Genomic DNA, 23,408 nt, shown 5'->3' on the forward strand with positions numbered 1-23,408 from the left:
GGAAACAAACAAATACACAATCAAACAGACTGTGGGTGTACTGCCGGTCCACAGTGTCCAACAAGCACAATGTTTCGGCGATCAGACTTTTTGCCACTGTCATCAGTGGCATCGATGGACTCACCTTCTGAGAACACGCAGCAGACTTATACCCCTCCCAACGCAAGCCTTTCCCTATGCAGTCCGCGCCTGATGGTGTACTCTGTCATCACGAGATACTTGTGTTGGTGTAGTTGCTCTGCTTGGCGTGATAACCAGATTATTGTGTTTGCTAAGCATCTTCGTAATTAGACCCAGTGCTGGTTCCCAAGCCTTGATGAGATTATAGCCGCAGTCCATATTCTTCATTTTGTTCCTACTTCTCCAGCCCAGGATGAGATCTTGCCTCCTCAATAATTTTCCGCCATTCCTCTCCAGAGTTTGCTGTAGACCTCCAGTTACAGTGACCAACTCAGGCAGCATCTTCTCCAACTTCGTCACTCCATCTCAGTCTTGTTTGTGCTCTTCCTCTTCTTCTTCTTCTTTTTCTTCTTCTTCTTCTACAGATTCACTGCAGCAGGCTTTCCTTGCAGCATCTGTCTCATCTAGTCCTAGTCCTATTCCTATTACATGTCCAGTCCATCTCAATCTACGCAACTTTATTAACTTGACCACATCCTCTTCTTCACAGCAGTCATTCTTTTGCCTTCTTCATATCCTATTCTCATACACAGGTCCAAAGATTCTCCTCAATGTACTTATTTTGTGTGATCTCAGTCTGCTTTCATCCTACTTTATAATTGTTCATGTTTCTCAGCCATATCTAAGTACTGCGCATATCAGCATTTTATAATGATGGTGATATCTAGTTGTGGGGCACTCAAGTGTGCGGTTATCAGCGACCATACAAAGTTCCAATCTTTACACAGTCCAGACTGGCCACTTTCATGAACGATGATGCAATAACCCAGGTAACACAAACACCCAGTTCCCGAGCGAAGAAAATTCCCGATCCAATCAGGAATCGAACCCAGGATCCCGTGACCCAGAGGCGTTTTAGAGTTGGCACTTATGTCTCTCCTGAAAGAATCTTGAACTCCAAATGTTGCAGCATTTCAAAACAACACTGATTAGAAGCATTTACGTAGGATATAATTTCAGTCAAGTTGCTGCCATTTGCTTCTATCTTCACACCCAGATAAGTGAAACATTCCACTCACTCAAAAGCCATTCCATCAAGGATTTATTTATTTTTATTTAGCATATGGATCATAACATCACAGTAAAAATTACAGAAACAACACGACTTAAAAAAAAATCACATATGTATAAACAGAAGTAAAGCTGTGAGGCCGGGTGTGAGTCGTGCTTCGGTAGCTCAGATGGTAGAGCACTTGCCCGCGAAAGGCAAAGGTCCCGAGTTCGAGTCTCGGTCGGGCACACAGTTTTAATCTGCCAGGAAGTTTCATATCAGCGCACACTCCGCTGCAGAGTGAAAATCTCATTCTGGCAAGAAATAACAGTTTGTATATAAGGACACCGCCAATTGTAAATTTACACTCACAGAAGAGCAATCACAAGCAGACATCCAGCTTAGATAATAAATAGTCGATTGCCTCTTGGGTTGCCATTAGAAAATCCTGTGGGTCACCGTCGTATGCCCTTAGTGGGCATTCCTGCACGATGTGTTTGACCGTCTGTCTCTCAGCGCCACAGTCGCAAGCGGCCGAAGGAAGTTTACCCCATCTGTGTAAGGAGTTGGCGCATCTCCCACAGTTGGTTCTGATGCGATTAAGAGTTGACCAAACTTTGCGAGGACAATCAAATCCTTTTGGTTTACTAAAGATGCATGGCATACTGTGGCAGTTTACGGCTGTTCTGCTCTCCCATTCCTCTTTCCATCGGTCATTTATTTTAAAGTTGGTTTGGTGCAGAGCCTGTGCGGTCTTTAGTGGAGAATGCCTAGACCAGAGTGTTTCCTTGGATGTCGTGAGTATCCTCATGGATTTGTAATTGAGGGTTGGTCATGATTTTTTGAAATTCTCTAACCAGAGCGTGTTCATGGCGCAGGTTAGGAGGGGCTATGTTACTGAGGACGGGCAGCCACACTGTAGGAGTTGGCTTGATTGTGCCTGATATAATAGGCATTGTTGCATTAAGTTGGTTATCTACCATGTGTGTGTGTTTGCTGTTGAGCCACACTGATATAATAATTATAATAAATATCATTATTATTATTTCTTTTTCTCAAACATTATGTCTGGTCAAAAATGGAAAGTGACGCGGACCTTGATCAAGCGTGACTTCCTTTTAACCGTACGGTATATTTTATATTGCATTTAGGAACTTTCGGGTAATTGAACATGTATCAATAATTAGGGATTTCTGTAGTTGTATATATAAGTTTGGATGTAGCTGTATTGCATTGATGTACTGGTGGATATTGTGTGGTATGACTCCTGTTGTTATTATTATTATTATTATTATTATTATTATTACAATCAGAAGAAGATGAAGCCGGAAATGGTTATTAAGAGTTGTACATTGTAACAAAAATGACACCCTTCTATTGTTGTTGTTTTTGTCATTGTAGTCTCCTCCTCCTCCCCCCCCCCTCCCCCCAGTGCAAAGAATGGATTGATGCAGGCTACTCTATCCTGTGCAAGCCTCTTCATCTCTGAGTAACTAGTGAAACTTACATCCTTCTGTGTGTGCTTACTGCATTCCTCTCTTGGTCTTCCTCTACGATTCTTACCCCCCCCCCCCCCCCACACACACTTCCCTTCAGTACTAATTTGGTGATCCCTTAATGCCTCAGAATGTGTCCTACCAAGAGTCCCTTCTTTTAGTCAGGTTGTACCACAAATTTCTTTTCTCTCCAATTCTATTCACTACCTCCTCATTAGCTACATGATCTATCCATCTAATCTTCAGCAGTCTTCTGTAGCACAACATCTCAAAAGCTTCTATTCGCTTTTTGTCAGAACTGTTTATCATACATGTTTCACTTCCATACATGGCTACACTCCATACAAATACTTTCAGAAACGACTTCCTGACACCAATCTATACTCAATAGTAACAAATTTCTCTTCTTCAGAATGCTTTTCTTGCCACTGCCAGTCTACATTTTATATCCTCCCCACTTTGACCATCAGCTACTTTGCTTCCCAAATAGCAAAGCTCCTTTACTACTTTAAGTATGTCATTTCATAATCTAATTCCCTTAGCATCACCTGATTTAATTCAACTACATTCCATTATCCTCAATTTGCTTTTGATGATGATCATCTTATACCCTCCTTTCAAGACACTGTCTATTCCATGCAACTGCTCTTCCAAGTCCTTAGTTGTGTCTGACAGAACTAGTGTCATCAACAAATCTCAAAATTTTTATTTCTTCTTCCTGGACTTTTAATTCATACTGAATGTTTTTCTTTTGTTTCCTTTACTTCTTGCTCAATATACAGATTGAATAACATCCGAAAGAAGCTACAATCCTGTCTCACTCCCTTCTCAACCAATACTTTCCTTTCGTGCCCCTCTACTCTTACAACTGCTGGCTGATTTCTGTACAAATTGTACATATCCATTTGCTCCCTGTACTTTACCCCTTCCACTTTTAGAATTTGAAAGAGTACTCCAGTCACATGTCAAAAGCTTTCACTAAATCTACAAATATAGGTTTATCTTTCCTTAACCTGTTTTCTATGAGAAGTCATAGGATCAGTACTGCCTTGTGTGTTCCTACATTTCTCTGGAATCCAAACTGATCTTCCCCAAGGGTGGTGTCTACCAGCTTTTCCTCCCTCTGTGAAGGATTTGCCCTAGTATTTTGCAACCATGACCTATTAAATTGATAGTTTGGTAATTTTCACACCTGTCAGCACCTGCTACCTTTGGAATTGGAATTACTATATTCTTCTTGAAGTCTGAGGGTATTTCACCTGTCTCATTCATCCTGCTCACCATATGGAAGAGAGTTGTCATGGCTGGCTCTCCCGAGGTTATCAGTAGTTACAATGGAATGATGTGTACTCCCAGGACCTAGTTTCGACTTAGGGCTTTCAGCACTTTGTCAAATTCTTCATGCAGTATCATATCTCTCTTCTCATCTTCATCCATGTCCTCTTCCATTTCTATAATGTTGCCCTCCAGTACACTTCCCTTCTATAGACACACTATATATTCCTTTCACTTCTGTTTTCCCTTCTTTGCTCATGCAGGTGGTTCTCTTTTCTCTAAAGGTGTCTTTACTTTTCCTGTAGGCAGTATCTATCTTACCCCTAGTGATATTGCTGCTTCATCCTTACATTTGTCCTCTAGCCATTCCTGCTTAGCCATTTTGCACTTCCTGTCAATCTCATTTTTTTGACATTTGTATTCCCTTTCACCTGATTGATTTATTGCATTTTTATATTTTCTCCTTTCATCAATTGAATTTTATCTCTTGTGCTACACAAGGATTTCTACTAGCCCTAGTCTTTTTACCTGCTTGGTCATCTGCTCCCTTTACTATTTTGTCTCTCAAAGCTATTCATTCTTCTTTTAATGTTTTCTTTTCCAGTGTCCTTGTCAGTCATTATCTAATGGTCCCCCTTAAACTCTCTACAAACTCTGGTTCTTTCAGTTTATCCAGGTCCCATCTCATTAATTGTTTGCATTTCAGCAGTTTCTTCAGTTTTAATCTGGAATTCATAAACAATAAATTGTGGTCGGAGTACACATCTGCCCCTGGAAATGTCTTACAATTAGAAACCTGGGTCCCAAATCTCAGTCTTGCCATTATATAATGAAACTGAAACATTCCATTGTCTCCAGGTCTCTTCCACATATACAATCTTCTTAAACCAAGTGTTAAGTGTGATTAAATTACGCTCTGTGCAAAATTCTACCAGATGGCTTCCTCTTTCGTTCCTTTCCCCCCAGCCCATATTCACTTACTACTTTTCCCTCTCTTCCTACTACTGAATTCTAGTGCCCCATGACTATTAAATTTTCATCTCCCTTCACTATCTGAATAATTTCTTTTATCTCACCATACATTTCCTCAATCTCTTCCTCATCTGAGGAGCTCGTTGGCATATAAACTTTTACTACTGTGGTGGGTGTGGGCTTCGAGTCTATCTTGGCTACAATAATGCATTCACTATGCTGTTCATAGTAGCTTACCCGTGTTCCTATTTTGTTATTCATTATTAAACCTACTCCTGCATTACCCCTATTTGATTTTGTGTTTATAACCCTGTATTCACCTGATCAGAAGTCCTGTTTCTCCTGCCACCTAACTTTACTAATTCCCTCTATACCTAACTTTAACCTATGTATTTCCCTTTAACTTACCTGTCCGATTAAGGGATCGGACATGCCACGCCCCGATCCATAAAATGCCAGTTTTGTTTCTCCTGATAACAACATCCTCCTGAGTAGTCCCCACCGAGGGATCCGAATGGGGGACTATTTTGCCTCCGGAATATTTTACCGGAGAGGATGTCGTCGTCATCATTTAATCATACAGTAGAGCTGCATGCCCTCAGGAAAAATTATGGCTGTAGTTTCCCCCTTGCTTTCAGCCGTTTGCAGTACCAGCACATCAAGACCATTTTGTTGATGTTACAAGGCCAGACCAGTTAATCATCCAGATTGTTGCCCCTGAAATTACTGAAAAGGCTGCTGCCCCTCTTAAGGAACCACATGTTTGCTTGGCCTGTCAACAGATACCACTCCGTAGTGGTTGCACCTATAGTAGGGCTATCTGTATCGCTAAGGCATGCAAGCCTCGAAAACCCATCTGAAATCAGATTTAAATCCATGATCAGCAAGGTCAGAGAGCACGTCCTACCAGTGGGCTAAAAATAAATGTTCAAATACAGATACATGACAACTACTCTAAGAGTCTCTAAAAACATCAGTCACTACAAATACACCTAAAGTAAGTAAAAACATAAAAACAATGTGGAAGAGTAATTCTGGTCAACTGTGAACGATGTCAAATCTCATATTGATTTAGTAAGACCATGTGACTGACTAGTCAACAAAGCTGTTCCCTGACGGGGTGCGCTGGCACAAACGGCAAGGTGCCAGATGCTCTCATGAGGAGCAGGCTTTCACTTCCTGCCCGTTCACTCTGTGTTACACATCACACAGTGTTCCACAACCACTTATGTCAAATTCCAAGACAGTTCAGCTATAAAGGATACATCTAATTTCCTGCTTCTTACCTTACCAATATGAGATTGTGCTCCGATTTTAACGACCTTGTCATGAACGTAATGTTACACCCTCATCCTCCTGGCCCATAATGCACGATAGTAACACTCGTCAAGAAATGTTGAGATAAGCTGTTCTTAACACATTTTATTCACAAGTGTTTTTTGTAAATACTTGCCTTAGGATAGTGATATGCTGAGTTTAATGTATTTGCTGGTTTCACCATCTCCAAGCCATTTATAATACATTTGTCTCCTCTTACATGATATTCCTTTCCTAATTCTTAATTTTTTCATTACATCTTTGCATAACAATATGAAAAGTAAACTTGGGAATGCTGGGTACATCTGTTGTAATCAGACACATCTTAGGAGTTTAATTATAATGGTACTTGAGTGAATGTGTTTACAAAAATTGGAAGGAAAAGACAGATTGCTACTTACCATAAAGTTGACATGTTACACTATAGACAGGCACAATTAAAAGACACTTACACATTTGCTCTCAGCCATTGCCTTCGTCATTCACATAAGCAAGCACATCTTGTGCACAAATGACTGCCATCTCCAGCAGCTCAGACCAGAGTGCAACTGTCATGTAGAATGAAAGCAGCACCTGGAGCGGGTGGGGAAGGGAAAGGGACAGCAGTGTATGGATGGGGGAGAAAAGAGCACTGGCAGAGTGTGCAGGGACTAGATTGCCAACAGACCCAATGTTAGGAGGCTGTGGAGTAGGGAGATGGGGAAGGAGAAGGGGCGTGGTGCGAAAAAGGAGCAGACCGAGGAAAGAGTGGGACACACAGAGGGTGGGAGACAAAAATAGGGAAGAGATTATAGCACGGAGGGGGTGGAAACTTACGCGGAGGTTGTGGGGACAGTATGTTACCACAGGGTGAGGCTGGGATAATTTCAGAAGTGGGGAATGTGTTGTAAGGATAACTCCCATCTGCACTGTTTAGAAAAGCTGGTGGTGTTAAGGGAGGATCAGGTAGTGAAGCAGCCTTTGAAATCATGCATGTTATGTTCAGCTGCATGTTATGCCACAGGTTTGATCTACCATGCTCTTGGCCAGTGTGGCGGTGGCCGTTCACCCTGGTGGACAGCTGGCTGGCACTCATACTAGTGACTGCAGTAGAGCTGGTATACGATATGGCTGCTTTCACATGTGGCCGGCCTCTGATGGGGTAGCATAATATGTAAACTGAAGGTGAAGGTGGTGGTGGTGGAGGAGGAGGAGGGGAGAAAAGGAAAGGAAAGGAATACTGATGTCAGCTGCATAGGGACATTACACGGAATCAGCAGTTACGAGTGAAAACGTTTACTGGGGTAGCATAAGCCTGTGATAGGACTGGAATATGAAGTGCTGGGTGGACGGATTGGGCAGGTCTTGCAGTCTTGCACCTGGATCTCCCTCAGCGATATAACCCGTGTGACAAGAGGCTGGGATAAGGAGTAGAATAGGTACAGACTAGGATGTTGTGGAGGTTGGGTGGGCGACGGAACACATTTTAGGAGGAGTGGGAAGGATCTTGGGTAGGGCGTCCTTCATTTCTGGACATCATGATAGGTAATCAAAGCACTGGCAAAGGATGTGGTTCAACTGTTCCAGCCAGGGGTAGTACTGGGTGAGAAAGGAGGCATTCCTTTGTGGCTGGTTCTTGGGGGTGTGAGAGGAAATGGCACTGGACTTTGCAGACTAGGTCTGAGGGATAGTGCCTGTCTGTGAAGGCCTCAGTGAGACCCTTAGCATACCGAGCAAAGGAGTTTGTCACTGCAGATACGCTGTCCCCAGGTAGCCAGGCTGTATGAGTGTTATTTGTTAGTGTGAAAGGGATGACAGCTGTAGAAATGCAGGTACTGCTGGTGGTTGGTTGGGTTTAATGTGGAGAGAGGTGTGAATAGAGCCATCAGAGAGGAGTTGAACGTCCAGGAAGGTGGCACGCTGTGCTGAGGAGAACCAGATGAAGCAAATGGGAGAGAAGGTGTTGAGGTTGTGAAGGAATGAAAACAGGGTGTCTTGGCCATGAGTCCAGAGTGTGAAGATATCATCAATGAACCTAAGCCAGATTAAGGGTTTGGTGTTTCAGGAGGCAAGGAAGGTCTCCTCTAGATGGCCCATAAACTGGCTGGCATAGAAGGGGGCCATGCGGGTGCAAATATTATTTCTTCACTGTTGTAAAATGTACCTGCAACCCTGTGAACCACCTTCTGTGTTTAGAAGGGAGACAGCCTTGTAACTGGTTTTTCATTTTTCTCCCATAACTGGTGAGTGCCACATTAAGGCAAGCAATCTGTATTCCCTAACTGTTATCACAGAACTCTAATCAGGTAATCAGCATCACCAGTTCAGTAGCTTTTCAAGTGTCTGTACTGCTCAAAAGCCGACCCCAACCACTGGAAGATGAACACAGAAGTCTATATGACTACTACAAGTATTATAAACAGCCTACCCCGGAGGGGCCCACACACCAGCATAAAACTAGTAACTGGGATGCTATGGAACCCCATATCTGCTGTTCCACCTCAACACAGATTCACTTCACCAGTTTGCTGCCAACATGTTCCATTACTGCACTCACCACTAGTAGCTAGGAACTCTGTTCAACAGGCAACAGAGGTAGAACTGTGTGTCTTGAATACCTGCACCAGCAGCAAATACTTTGAACTCTACCGACTCCAGGGGGGCTGAGAAGTGGGGAAGTTTGTGTTCACTTCACAGGTACAGTCTATACAATGGGTGATGTCATTTGCATGCACAGCAGAATGTTTACTACAATGTTCATGACTACTTACAGTACTCAACCAAAGTATGATTAGTGTGTAATATGTTCATTCCGATTCATGAGCATGACAGCAAATATTCACTTATATTTCCCCAGTACATATGCTTTTTTAACTGATTTTACTTTGTAAGGATACTATTATGGATACCTTCACTAAAACTCAGTATTAACAGCCAATTTCCAGTGGTTGCAATATCACTGATATGAAGGAACATTTTGGACATTACTGTTTTTGTGCCAAGTGTCAGGTAAACACAGGTTGACTGCATGCACTTTTGAAACTTTGGAGTGTGGCTGTTGAAAGCTTGTGGTCAAAGAGGAAGGTCAGCAGCCCAGAAGCATGGATAATGGATAATTCTGAAGCACAGATAGTCTAAAAATGATAACTATTTGTGATATCAGAGAAAATGAATTTTGAAAGGAAATAATTGTGCGACACAAATTGTGAAGGTTCGTGGGTTATGAGCAGCTTTAAGATCGTTGAATGATGTGCATGTGGCAAACTAATTACTTTAAAATTGCCAGTTCAAAAGAGTACAAAAATTGGATATTGGATGTAATTCTCAACAATTTCAGGTGAAGTAACTAAATAACTGTTTGCCTCCATAGCTGAGAGGTCAGCATAGATGGCTACCATGTGGAGGACCTGGGTCCCATTCCCATACAGCAAAGGATTTTTCCCTGGTGGGAAGACTGGTGTGGGGTGCGATCAGGCTTGTGATGCTGAACTAAGGAGCTACTGTACTGTGCAGTAGTGGTCCCAAGGTCTGGAAAGTTTGCAAAATAGCTTAGAGAGTGGTGTGCTGACGACATGCCCCTCCATACCACACAACACCACAAGGCAGAGGATGGCAAGCAGTCTGTAGACATCCCTTTGGCCTTTACTGCTTGGGCAACAAGCCAATTTATGTGGCTAAGCAAGATGAGATAATGGACAGAGAGAGTGATCAGCATTCATACTATATGAAAAAAAAATTAAACTGGGTGATTAGCATGCAGAGCTCAGTGAGACAATATGCACCCAAAAAGGCATCCACAAACAGAATGGATGTGGCTCTGCACACACGATTTGTTGTGGGCTGAGTAACAGAGGTAGCCATGCAAGCATGCGTTTGACAATAAGAGAGGGGTGGTAATGGGCCACAAGAAGGTCACACTGAGCAACCCACAACACCACCAGCTTTGAAGTACCACCACTAGATGATGTCACTTTTTGAGCCTCTCCTATTGGGTCATTCTGAAAGTATGAGAAATTCTGGTTACTAGTGTAAGACCAGGTTGCTCTAAAAACACATGGTAGGGATTTACTGTGCTCACTGGCTGTTGGGGACAACGAATAGAGGAAAAGGCTCCCATGACTGGCCACAGGGGTCAGCTAAAATGCTGAATGTAAGATGTGTCAATAAAAAGGGAACTCATTAAGATATGGAAAGCCAGTATCACAAATAAAAGGAGAAAATTATAAGTGTGAGGGTTTAGATGTGCCCTTGATAAGAAGTAGAGTTTACAAGTTATTTTATGTTAAATGCTTTGTAAATAGTATAAACTTTAAGAATTATTAACTTGATGACACCTTTATCAGTTTTTATAAACATAGTGTCTACGAATAGGTCTCTTCGAGATCTACCAGAAAATTAAAACAGCCTATTATAAACAATACCAGTTTTGAAATAAAGGCAGGGACCTGTATTCCACATGATAAACCAGCAAATTTTAGTCATATGATTAATTAATATATGGAAAGTAGTAGCAGTATCGTAAAATAAACATAATTAGCGAAACCTGACAACACTTACTGTTAACCATTTATATTCTAACAATATAACAACAAACAACATTTTCCATAATAGAATTAGAATTTATGAGAAAACTTGTGAATGTAAAGAAAAATTGAAGGCAACCTTGAAAATCTGAGGAAATTTGTATGCAAATTCATATTTGTAATTCTGCCAGTTTGCAACTGAGGAATTTCAACTTAAATTTTAAGTGAATGGGACTTAAAGAGCTGTTGTGAGATTTTGGAGTGCATGAGATAGGGCTTGTTTAAGTTCTCACATTGGCATAATAACATTCATAAACTTGTTACTGTGAGAAAAAACAAGAAATCCAATTTTTTTTATAAACTTCAGCCAATGAATGCAGTGAACTCTTTATGCAAATTCTTGCCTACATTTAATAGGAAGTTGGCTTTTTAGTTGAGTATTTTAGGTTAATGTGATGACTGACTGGTTGCTTGCTACACTTAAACACAGCCATATATACATAAAATATCAAACCATTCACTGTGGGCTTTGGTTCTTGGTAATGTGCTACTAACTGGAACATTGATAGTCCGCTCAGAAGTGCTGGGAGCTCCGAGTTAATTCAGTTACTTTTTAAGAGACAGTTTCAGTTCATCTTTCAATCATCTTTGTCCAACCTTGAGTGGACATTATTCTTCAAAAAACTGATAAAAAGAAGGTGGGTTTTTATGTATCTTAGAGTCCCTCGTTCCCTAGTAATAATGCGATTTCTATATCAATCGACATAAGTGATCTCCCTACCCTGGAAAGTAATAAAAATACTGTATACAAACAACATTCATAGTAAATATTTTTAAAAATCTACCCATGAAGCAGTGCCAGGAGAACACACATACAAGAAGGTTTAGCTCGTGCAATCTTTTGGAGCTAGTGGCTTCTTCCTCTAGCAGAAGAGTTGAACGTAATCACCCCACCAGTCTAGTTCAAAAACGGATTTCCTGGGCCATCACATCCAATCCTGGTACTGTTGATCCCTCCAAAAAACAACTTTGGAGCACATTATTTGTCACTTGGTGTTATACTGGTCTTGAATGTATTAATTAGCTACTTTGGCAAGACTTACTTCCTAAAATCATGCCCTCAAATGAGATCTATTCTGCCTGAGATATGCCCACCACACCTAGAGTATCTTTTCATCACCCTCCCAATCTCCACAGTATCCTTATCAGACCTGACGCTCCTTCTGTATCACTCCTCCCTACCCCATGGTTCCTACCCCTGTGACCTACTCCACTACAAGACTTGCCCTATGCACCCTCCTACCACCACCTATACCAGCCCTGTAACTGGTAAAACAAATACTATCAAAGGGAGAGCTACCCGTAAAACGAGATGTCATATACCAGCTGTTATGTAAACACTGTTCGACCTTTTACACTGGCAGTTATCAGTCGGGATAAATGGGCATAAGCTGAGAGTGTATACTGGCAAAGCACAATAGTCTGGTGCAGACCATGCTTTACAACAGGACAGTCATGACCTTGGTGCTCGTTTCACCACACGCGCCACCTGGATTTTTCCCCCACGTATAAGTTTCTTGGAACTACGCAGGTGGGAACCAGCACTGCAACATGTCCTCGGTTCTCGCCACCCACCTGCCCTTAATTTATGTTAATTCCTTCTGTCTCAGCATTTTTTCACAGTAACTACTCCTTTCTTCACTGCATTTTAGTTTTCTAATCTTTCATTTTTTGACCTTTCTATTTTTTGCCATCCCCCTCCCACTTCTGTTGCATACAATGCACTTAGCTTTTCACGTTTTTTAACTTGTGCACAGTGTTTTAGTAGTAAACTCCATCTTGCATATTACACAGTCTTCCATCTTCAAGCTCTCAGGTTTTCAAATCTCATCTGGTGCAGTCCCCAACAATCAGTGTTTCCTTCGCTTCCCATCTGGTAAGACCCCCTGATTCAGGGTTCTGGGTGACTTTTCCGAACAGTACCTGTTTTCCTAAACCTCTCCAGCCCTTTTTGCTCACCCCTCTTTCTTACCCTTCAACTCTCCTGTTGGAAGGAGGAGCTACTGGTTCCGAAAGCTTGCACAAGTTAAATCTTTGTGTTATGTTCTCCTGCCACTGCTTAGTGAGTAGATTTTTTTATCTATCCAATTACTTCATATTGTCAGTAATTATTTTCACTGTTATAGTAAATATTATTATTAATCTTAACTATAATGACACCTCTGCTTTAAATCTGTCCTCACACATGGTGTGTTGGTTTGATCTGTCCCACATTTTAATGCTCCACTATTAATTACTACTCTCTTATTTCCCTTTGGTACTGCAGCAGCAAAAATTGCTGTCTGGTGAATAGTGTTTTCACAATCCAACGAGTTCAACAATATCCAATTTACCAGAGATATTTATAATTTCTACTTTAAATAAAAAAATGGCACATACCATGTACACAATAAAATACATTTAAAGCCATGCAGTATAATGTACACTTACATTTCTATTTCTCGTGGCAGCAGACATTCTGGTCAATTAAAAACCTGAAACAGAAATAAGATAATTTATAAGGTGCTAACAGACAAATGATTTTCTTTCAATATTGCCTTTTCTCATAAAAACTAAATTGTTAGAACAATACCTGGGATTTTATATAATTCGCATTTGGTGTGCAATACAATCCTCAATTTAGACAAATTTGACAATGGTTCCAAACTGATTGACATCAAATCGACAAAACAAAGCAGGTTGTCAAAAAAGAGAACTGGTGAGAGAGATGCCTTAATGATGTAACTGTGTGAAATGACTAATAGGAGAGGGCTCTCTACAGTGAGGTTATCAGAGCCCTTCTCAGAACACTATTCAGATAACTGAATAAGTACTGTGCCTAACTTTGAGGGGCAGAGAGGTAGGCAGTGTTGTGTGGTGTAAGAGAGATGGAAGGAAGATTAGGTTTTAACATACCGCTGATGAGGTCATAAGAGATGAAGCACAAGCTTATATTGGGAAGGAAATTGACTGTGCTCCTTGGAAGGAACCATCCAAACATCTACCTTAGTGATTTCGGGAAATCATGGAATATCTGTCTGTACAGCCAAACCAGGATTTGAAGCAATTTACTCTCGAACAAAAATCTGATAGCTTGCCACTGCTTGGCTACCTAGCAAGGTGTGTGGGTTGGGATGGCCTAATGCATCGGGGCAGGACTTACAGCTTCACACCACAACACTAAACCACGCGTATGACCACCTCTGGAAGCAAGGTGCTCCCAAAAGGGAGCATGAGCACACTTGTGCCAACCTTGTCACCTACTACACCTTGATGTACAGGTACTTGATATAGAAACTGGATCCCTAAATTATTCAAGTGTTTACATAGTTTTTCATTTGTATGCATCATTCAGCCCAGTGAATAAATAAACCCTACTGCATGTTTAGGCTCTTATATTGTGTTACAGTAAAACAGGTACAACACCAAGTTGTTTACAAGAGAGTAATGCTCGAGACTGGGTAGGATTTGCCATCTAATTAAGAAGGGTGCACTTCATAATTAACTGAGGAAAGAGAGTTCACCAAACACATTTTCAATATTCCCACAAATAACATTGGCTTAGTACAGAGAAAAGGACTCCCCTCCTGTTGGAGCGCAAAACAGGAACCAAGGAGAGAGTCTGCGAGTCACTCAGTTTTGTTTTCCTCCAACAGTGTGGCCAAGGAGGAAAAGTTTCTTCGCCTTATCAACCTGAACTGAATTATGATCTGTTTGAAGAGATTGCTGGGGCCGTGCAGCCACTGGCTGATAACTTCAGTCATTTCATGACGACAAATATCCACCACAATGCCATCTACTCCAAACGAGAGCTCTCACCTTGGGCGCCACCCGCTTAGGACAAAGGCCACCTGGCTTGAAGGGCAGTGCCCAAATCCCCAAAATGACAGGCAAGTGCTGGGAGATTACAGTTTAGCATCGACAGTGTGATCCTCGAGTGGTCGGGCACTCCCGCCATACAGACACCCGACGAATTTCCCCGTAGAGCCTGTACATTCCGTAAAAAAAAATTTTCGAAAGATGGAGGTCAAACCAAGATGGGGGGACTGAACGTAAGTTAACTGAAATTTATGGTGTACAATGAAGGGAACAAAGTGGGAAAACCACAATTTTCATCTTACAAGTGAGATGAGTTGTCAGCAAATCTGTCCTAGAGAATAAGTTTGAGAAAAAACGTAGTCTGACAGCAAAACTGCAGCACAAGAAAGGTCAGAAAAAAGCACACAAACACGCATGAAATCAGTGGAAGGAGTCGTCATGAATTTGGAAGTACTACCAGCAGCCAAGCTAACATAATGACTGTGAACAGGGAGTTGAAAAGAATGGGGATACACTGGTTGAGCAGCTCCTCATAAACCGCATATTTCTATACTCAATGCTAAACAACACTTGAGGTTGTGTCGAGAGAAATGCCACTGGACAGTAGGTTATTGGAAATAAGTGACCTGGACAGATGAATCACACTATACCCTGTGGCAATCCAATGGTAGGGTTTTTTTGACAACTGGAGAATGTTACTGGGCTGTATTAATGAGGTGAAAGAGGCCAAACTATAAAGTCAATGGTCCCTCCATCCTATATGCATCACACTGGGAATAGAGAGGAAGAACACAGAAGACAAATTGAGATAAACCCAACTGCAATTGAAAATCAATAAAACCAATAGAAGGAAGTGCGAGAGGGGTGAAAAGGAGTAAAGCAGGTGAGCTGCTCTGCCCAGAAAACAGCTTGTGGTCCCTGGTACATGTTATGAGGTGGGAATGCACCCTCTGCATCTGACCGGCGTTTCCTCACCCTCCATCACCATAAGAAAACCAGCAATGCAGAGAAGTTGATAAAATCTCAGGAATGAGAAAAACAATGATGAGACATTAAAACAATGACAAATACAAAAGAATAAAAAGATGGGAAGTGTAGGAGCCACAACAGACCACCAAGCAAGGGCAGCCATGGGCCGCCAGTGTAAGAGCAGGCAACGGGGTGCCCCTCCGACCCCTCGAGTGGTCCACGAGGCCGAAGTGGCCTACCTCCCAGAAAAGAGTAGAAAAAGTCTTCATGTGTAAAATGCAAAATCAGATAACCTGCTTTGGCGTCATCTGCTAGCACCAGAAGCAGCCTGTTGCAAGTTTAAGATTTCGCCATAATGTAGGCAAATTACAGCAATTACAGTAGGACAAGGGCCACCACCGTATGGGCACCACACCAACAGTGGTCTGGAGCCTCATGTTGTAGGATGTGGCTGTTTGTCGGCCAACTATAGCCGAGCGAAGTTGACAGAAGCTATGAGAAGCAAGAAGGGAAGACTGCTACATGTTTGTGGTCGCCTTTATTGTTTGAAGTTTGTTCGCAGAAACTATGAAAAATCAGTCCTTGTCTCAAGCTACCAACAATCGCCAGCATAGAGTTGACATCTTGGTAGCGAACTTGGCCAACCGCTCAGCATGTTTATTCCATGGGATTCCAACATGACAATGGGTCCAGACGAAGACTACCTACCATACAGCTCGATGGATACCAGAAAGGTGATCCTGGAGAGTCACAACCAGTGGGTGTCGATAGCAGCACTGGCTGATACCCTGAGGACTATTCACGGCCAGGAATAAGTGGCAAAAAAACCATATGGTCAACAGAGTTTGTTTCAAACAGGGGGAGAGGGACCAAATTGCTAGGTCATTGGTCCCTCGTTCTGATTAAAATAATTCCACAATGGTGGGAGTAAAATAATTGAGACATACAAAACACAGTTGGAAGAAAGGAGAAAACCACAAGAGTGACAGACTGGCAACAAAAACTAAAATGGACAAAATCGGACAAGAAAACCACAGAGACATGCAAGAAACATGTAGAAGAGATCGAAACAAGAGAGCAGATTACCATGGCTGGCTGACCATGAGAATAAAAAGGGGAAGCCAGCCACTCTGCAACACATTAAAACCTCCACCCTGAAAGCACTAGGGTGGAGGACACAGAAAGGCAAAGGACATGTGCTAAAACTTAGATCAAATGATAAAACCCACCTTCCTGAATAAAATGTAAAACTAAATCAGCCGAAGAGGTGTTGTCAGATACAATTTGTGGCAACAAGTCCGGTGACCCAAGATTTTGTTACAGGGCAATCAAAGTGGGACAGTGCACCAGAGGACCACTGTCAACCAGGCGCCGCACCAACACTGGAGGTGGGTCTTCACTAGTGCAGGAGGTAGCCGTGGGTTGCCCAGATGTGGCCAATGCGGAGCTGGCAGAGAACCACAGAGTCCCTGCGAGAGGCCCGCATGGAAGACCCCCACACATTCATAGTCTCCTTAATAATACGCAGATTGTTTTGCATACTGTTGTGCCATTCCATCTACTAAAGCCGAAAAACCGTGTGGCATAAGACAGATCGCAGGTCAGGTTCGGAGATGCCCATCTCCAGAAGCAGTTTCCGTGTAGCCTGTTTGGCCAGCCTGTCGGCAAGATCACTGCCTGGTATTCTAACATGTCCTGGGGGCCACACAAACATCACTGAACGAAGGGACTGTTCCAGCGCATAGATAGACTCCCGAATGGACGCTACCAAAGGATGGCAAGGGTAGCATTGGTTGATAGCTTGTAGGCTGCTCAAGGAGAGAGTACACAGGAGAAATGACTCGCCAGAGCATGAGCAGATGTGCTCAAGAGCACGAGATATGGCCACCAGCTCTACAGTGTAAAAACTGCAGCCATCTGGGATGGAGTGCTGTTCAATATGTCCTCCATGAACATAGGCAAAGCCTATGTGACCAGCTATTGAGCCGTCTGTGTAAACCACTTCTTGTCTGTGGTACATGTCGAGAATTGAGAGGAAGTGATAGCGGAGAGTCATAGGGTTAACAAAGTCCTTAGGGCCATGTGGAAGGTCCAGAAGAATCTGCAGCCTAGATGTACACCGTGGAGGTGAACGTGAATGGACCTTGACAAGAGGTGATAACAGGAAGGCCTCCAGTTCAGACAGAAGGGACCACACACGAACCGCAATCTTAAGCCCTGACCTGGGCCATCGATGCAGGAGATGAACTGCCATGGTTGCAAAAAGGAGAGAGTAATTAGAATGGGCAGAAGATTTACAAATGTGTGCAATGTAACTGGTAAGCAGTTGTGCACGCCTGACCTTTAATGCAGGAACCCCAGCCTCCACCAGGGCACTGATCAGCGGACTCGTTCTAAAAGCTCCCGTCCCTAGGCGAACGCCACAGTGGTGAACTGGGTCGAGTAAACGCCACGCTGAGGGTGCCGCCGAACCATAAACAACACTCCCATAGTCAAGGTGGGATTGAATAAGGGCTCTATAGAGCTGCAGCAGTGTGGAACAATCTGCACCCCAGTTGGTATTGCTCAGGCAGCAAGGGGCATTGAGGTGCTGCCAACACTTACGTTAAGGCTGTTCAGATGGAAGACCCAAGGGACACAAGTTTATCAGTGGCAGAACGACCCTGGTGGAAGCCGTCCTGACATGGAGCCAACAGGCCACGTGACTCCAGGACCCGACCCGACCCAACCCAACCGCCAACACACCATACGTTCCAGCAGCTTACAAAAAATGTTGGCGAGGCTGATGGGCTGATAGCTGTCCACATCAAGTGGGTTTTTACCGGGTTTGAGCTCTGGAATGATGGTGCTCTCCCGCCATTGTGATGGAAAGACGCCATCGCACCAGATCCGGTTGAAGACAATGAAGATATGTTGCTTGTAGTCAGACGAGAGATGTTTAATCATCTGGCTGTAGATCCGATCACGCCCAGGAGCCATGTCGGGGCAGTGTGCACGGGCACTGAGGAGCTCCTACTCTGTAAATGGGGTGCTATTTGGTTCACTGTGGTATATAGTGAACAAGAGGATGTTCCTTTCCATCCACCGTTTGAGGGCACGAAAGGCTGGAGGATAGTTTTCCGACGCAGCGGCTCGAGCATAGTGCTGAGCAATCGTGTCTGCATCTGTAAAGAGCACACCATTGATGTTAATGCCAGGGACAACTGTTGGGGTCTGGTAACCAAAAAGACATCTGACCTTCATCCACACTTGGGAAGGTGATGTGTGGCACACAGTAGTCGACAAGTACCTCTCCCAACACTTCTGTTTCCGTCTTTTTATAAGCAGGTGAACACGAGCACGGAGCCACTTAAAGGCTATTAGATGCTCTATTTGTTTGTTTGTTTGTTTTGGTTTTAGGGCGCAAAACTGCTACGGTCATTGGCGCCCGGTCCGTGAATTGGGAAACAGTAAAAAACCGAAATTGAAAACCAGCAGCAATGGGAACGAAAGTCATAAAATTGGAGAAACTAAAAACAGAAGGAAGGCTTAAAAATTCACTACAGAAAGGGGTTGGTTGTCCCCAAAAAAAGCTTCAAATGACTGACGTCATTTCACTGGCACTAATAAACTTGAGAACGCGGTCGGCTGAGCGCGTGTCATCTGCTAAAATCGACGATATATCAGGCGATAGCTGTAGACGGGAGCGTAACGGATTAAAATAGGGGCACTCAATTAAAAGGTGTCTTACCGTCCACAGCTGAGAGCAGTGGGGACAGAGTGGGGGAGGATCGCCGCTTAAAAGATGTCGATGGCTAAAAAGACAGTGCCCTATCCGGAGTCTAGTTAAAATTACCTCCTCCCGACGACACGTTCGGGAGGAAGAGGTCCAAGCACAAGGAAGAGCTTCCACGTCCCGCAATTTATTATGGGGAAGTGGCGACCAATGTGCGTGCCATAAAAGAACAACTCGATGACATAAAACGCTCCGTAGATCGGCGAAGGCAATCGATTGAATAGCTGGCCGAAGAAGAGAGACTGCAGCCTTGGCTGCAATATCGGCCGCCTCATTTCCAAAGATACCAACGTGTCCTGGGAGCCAGAGGAACGTCACCGAGACGCCCCCAGGTGTCGCAAGTGCAGACAGTCCTCAATCCGGTGGACCAGAGGGTGCACAGGATAAAGAGCTTGGAGACTGAGGAGAGAGCTGAGAGAATCTGAGCAGATAACGTACTGTATCCGCTGATGGCGGCGGATGTAGTGGACAGCCTGGAGAACAGCGTAAAGCTCCGCAGTATACACCGAACACTGGTCGGGAAGCCGAAAGTGATTTGGGATGTCGCCAACAATATAGGCACTCCCTACACCTAACGATGTTTTCGAGCCGTCGGTGTAAATAAATGTGGCGTCTGTCATTTGTGCACATAGAGCAGCAAATGCCCGACGATAAACAAGTGAAGGGGTACCATCCTTGGGAAATCGACAAAGGTCACGGAGCAGGCAAATCCGGGGACGGAGCCAAGGCGGTGCTGTACCCCAAGTTGTCAAGAAGGTTTTAGGAAAGCGGAAGGAAAGAGAATGGAGCAGTTGACAGAAGCGGACTCCCGGTGGTAGTAGGGAGGAGGGGCGGCCTGCATACCCTACATCAAAGGAGGCGTCGAAAAAAAGGTCATGGGCTGGATTAGCAGGCATGGAAGACAGATGGCTAGCATAACGACTCAGAAGGACTGCTCGCCGAGTGGACAGTGGAGGCTCAGCAGTCTCAGCATAAAGGCTTTCCACAGGGCTGGTGTAAAAAGCTCCAGACACTAAACGTAATCCACGGTGGTGGATAGAGTCGAGACGCCGAAGAATAGACGGCCGAGCAGAGGAGTAGACTATGCTTCCACAGTCCAATTTCGAGCGCACTAAGGCGCGATAGAGGCGGAGAAGGACCACTCGGTCCGCTCCCCAGGATGTACCATTCAGGACACGGAGGGTGTTAAGGGATCGCAGACAGCGAGCCGAAAGATAGGAAACGTGGGAGGACCAGCACAGTTTTCTGTCAAACATAAGACCCAAGAATTTAGCGACGTTTGAAAACGGAAGGTTGACAGGACCTAGATGTAAGGAGGGCGGAAGAAACTCCTTTAGTCGCCAAAAATTAACACAAACGGTCTAACTGGGAGAAAAACGGAAGCCGGTTTCGATGCTCCAAGAGTGGAGGCGATCGAGAGAGCCTTGAAGACGTCGTTCAAGAAGGCTGGTCCGTTGAGAGCTGTAGAAGATCGCAAAATCGTCCACGAAGAGGGAGCTCGAGACATCAGGAAGGAGACAATCCATAATTGGATTGATGGCAATAGCAAACAGTACAACACTCAGCACGTAGCCCTGGGGTACCCCGTTTTCTTGGGAGAAAGTACGGGAGAGAGTAGTGTTCACCCGCACCCTAAATGTGCGCTCTGCCATAAATTCGCGAAGAAAAAGGGGCAGCCGACCTCGAAAGCCCCAAGAGAACAGTGTGCGGAGGATGCCTGTCCTCCAACAGGTATCGTATGCTCTCTCCAGATCAAAAAATATTGCTACTGTTTGGCATTTCTGGAGAAAATTGTTCATGATTATAAGTGGAGAGAGCAACAAGATGGTCAACTGCAGAACGACGCTTTTGGAATCCGCATTGGGCAGGTGTTAAAAGACTGCGGGATTCCAGCCACCACGCTAAACGGTAATTCACCATACGCTCCAAAACCTTACAAACACTACTCGTGAGAGAAATGGGGCGATAGCTAGAGGGGAGATGTTTGTCCTTTCCAGGTTTCGGAACAGGAACGACGATAGCTTCCCGCCATCGTCTGGGAAAAGTACTGTCGGTCCAAATTCGATTATAAAGGCGAAGGAGGTAACGCAGACTATGGGTTGATAAATGCAGCAACATTTGGACGTGGATACCATCCGGTCCTGGGGCGGAGGAGCGAGAAGAAGAGAGTGCATGTTGGAGTTCCCGCATGGAGAAAACAATATTGTAGCTTTCGCGATTTTGAGAGGAGAAAGCAAGAGGTCGCACTTCCGCTGCACGTTTCTTCGGGAGAAACGCTGGCGGGTAATTTGAAGAGCTCGAAATCTCAGCAAAGTGCTGACCCAACGAGTTAGAAATTGCGACGGGGTCCACTAATATATCATGCGCGACAGTGAGCCCAGAGACTGGGGAGAAACTAGGCACGCCTGAGAACCGTTGAATCCGACTCCAAACTTCCGAGGAGGGAGTGAAGGTGTTAAATGAGCTAATAAAGAATTTCCAGCTTGCCTTCTTGCTATCGCGGATGACACGACGGCATCGCGCTCGGAACTGCTTATAGCGGATACAGTTGGCCAAAGTAGGATGGTGGCGGAAAACGCGGAGAGCACGTCGCCACTCACGTATTGCATCACGGCATGCCTCGTTCCACCAAGGAACTGGGGGGCGCCGGGGCAATTCGGAGGTGCGTGGTATTGAATGTTCTGCAGCTGTAAGAATAACGTCGGTAATATGTGTGACCTCATCGTCGACGCTGGGAAAGTGACGGTCATCTAATGTCGCTAGAGACGAAAAAAGTGTCCAATAAGCTTGGGCAAACTGCCAACGTCGCGGACACATGTATGGCAGTTGAGGCTGCAGTCCAAGAACACATGGAAAGTGGTCACTCGAGTGTGTATCATCAAGGGCGAACCATTCGAAGCGCCAAGCTAGCGGAACAGTACCGACCGCAAGGTCCTAATGAGATAAATTTGTCGTGGAGGCAGACAAAAATGTAGGGACCCCAGTGTTGAGGCAAACTAGATCCGCTTGGTGGAAGACGTCTAGCAATAGTGAGCCACGTGGACAAGGATGTGGAGATCCCCAAAGCGGGTGGTGGGCATTGAAGTCCCCAACCAGCAAATAGGGGGGTGGAAGCTGACCAAGAAGATGAAGGAGATCAGCTCGTGCCATTGGTGTGGACGATGGAATGTATACAGTACAAAGAGAGAACGTGTATCCAGAAAGGGAAAGACGGACGGCGACAGCTTGGAAGGAAGTGTTTAAATGGATTGGGTGATAATGGAGAGTTTCATGGAGAAGAATCATGAGTCCTCCATGTGCTGGATTGCCTTCAACAGAGGGGAGATCATATCGGACGGACTGAAAATGAGGGAGAACAAAGCGGTCATGGGGACGCAGCTTTGTTTCCTGAAGACAGAAGATGACTGGCGAGTAGGATCGTACGAGGATCGACAATTCATCCCGATTGGCTCGAATGCCGCGGATTTTCCAGTGGATAATGGACATAGGGTGAACAGAAAATGGAGGAATGTGACCAAGGTCGCTGTCAACTCAACGACTGCTCAGAGCTTGCGACCGACAGCATGGAATGGCATTCAGCCGAAGGCAGAAGATCCTGATCCACAGGTTGGTCAGGAGCAGCTCCTGCCACCAGCGATCGGCCGGTTGATCGGCCGTCAGCAGTGCGCCTCGGCGACACAGAAGACGGCCGAGGGCGATTTCCTCCAGGTGGTGCTGTAGATGGGACACGCCTTGGCGGAGAAGGAGATGAACTGGGTTTCTTATTAGCCTTCTTGGAAATATGATGTTTAGATGGAGGAGGAACCGATTGTTGTGAAGTTGTGGTACGTAAAAACTCTTCACGAGTATGCTCTTTTTTGGAAGTCTTGGTGTCTGACTTTTGGGCTCGAGATTTAGTAGAACCCGACGAAGGGTGAGCCAGAGAGTGGGCAGGCGGAAGTGGTGAGGTTGAACGGGTGATCTTTGCGCTGGCCGATCTGACGACCGTGGTACTAAAGGTGAGGTCACAAGTCTGCGTGGCCGCCTCCTTTGTTGGCCGAGGAGAAGCAAGGACAGTGCTGTATTTTCCTGTC

General features: G+C 44.5%; 1 protein-coding gene across 1 annotated transcript in view; it reads right to left on the reverse strand.

Annotated features, from left to right (window-relative positions):
• The window catches only part of LOC126194722 (putative helicase MOV-10), a 348,426-nt gene that overhangs the window by 291,565 nt on the left and 33,453 nt on the right, over window positions 1-23,408 (reverse strand). Inside the window, exon 2 of the mRNA XM_049932971.1 lies at window positions 13,224-13,267. Within this exon, the coding sequence (XP_049788928.1) occupies window positions 13,224-13,250 (27 nt within the window). The 5' untranslated portion in view covers window positions 13,251-13,267. The remainder of the gene's footprint in view (window positions 1-13,223; window positions 13,268-23,408) is intronic.

This window comes from Schistocerca nitens, chromosome 7, assembly GCF_023898315.1.
Source record: "Schistocerca nitens isolate TAMUIC-IGC-003100 chromosome 7, iqSchNite1.1, whole genome shotgun sequence".
NCBI lineage: Eukaryota > Metazoa > Arthropoda > Insecta > Orthoptera > Acrididae > Schistocerca > Schistocerca nitens.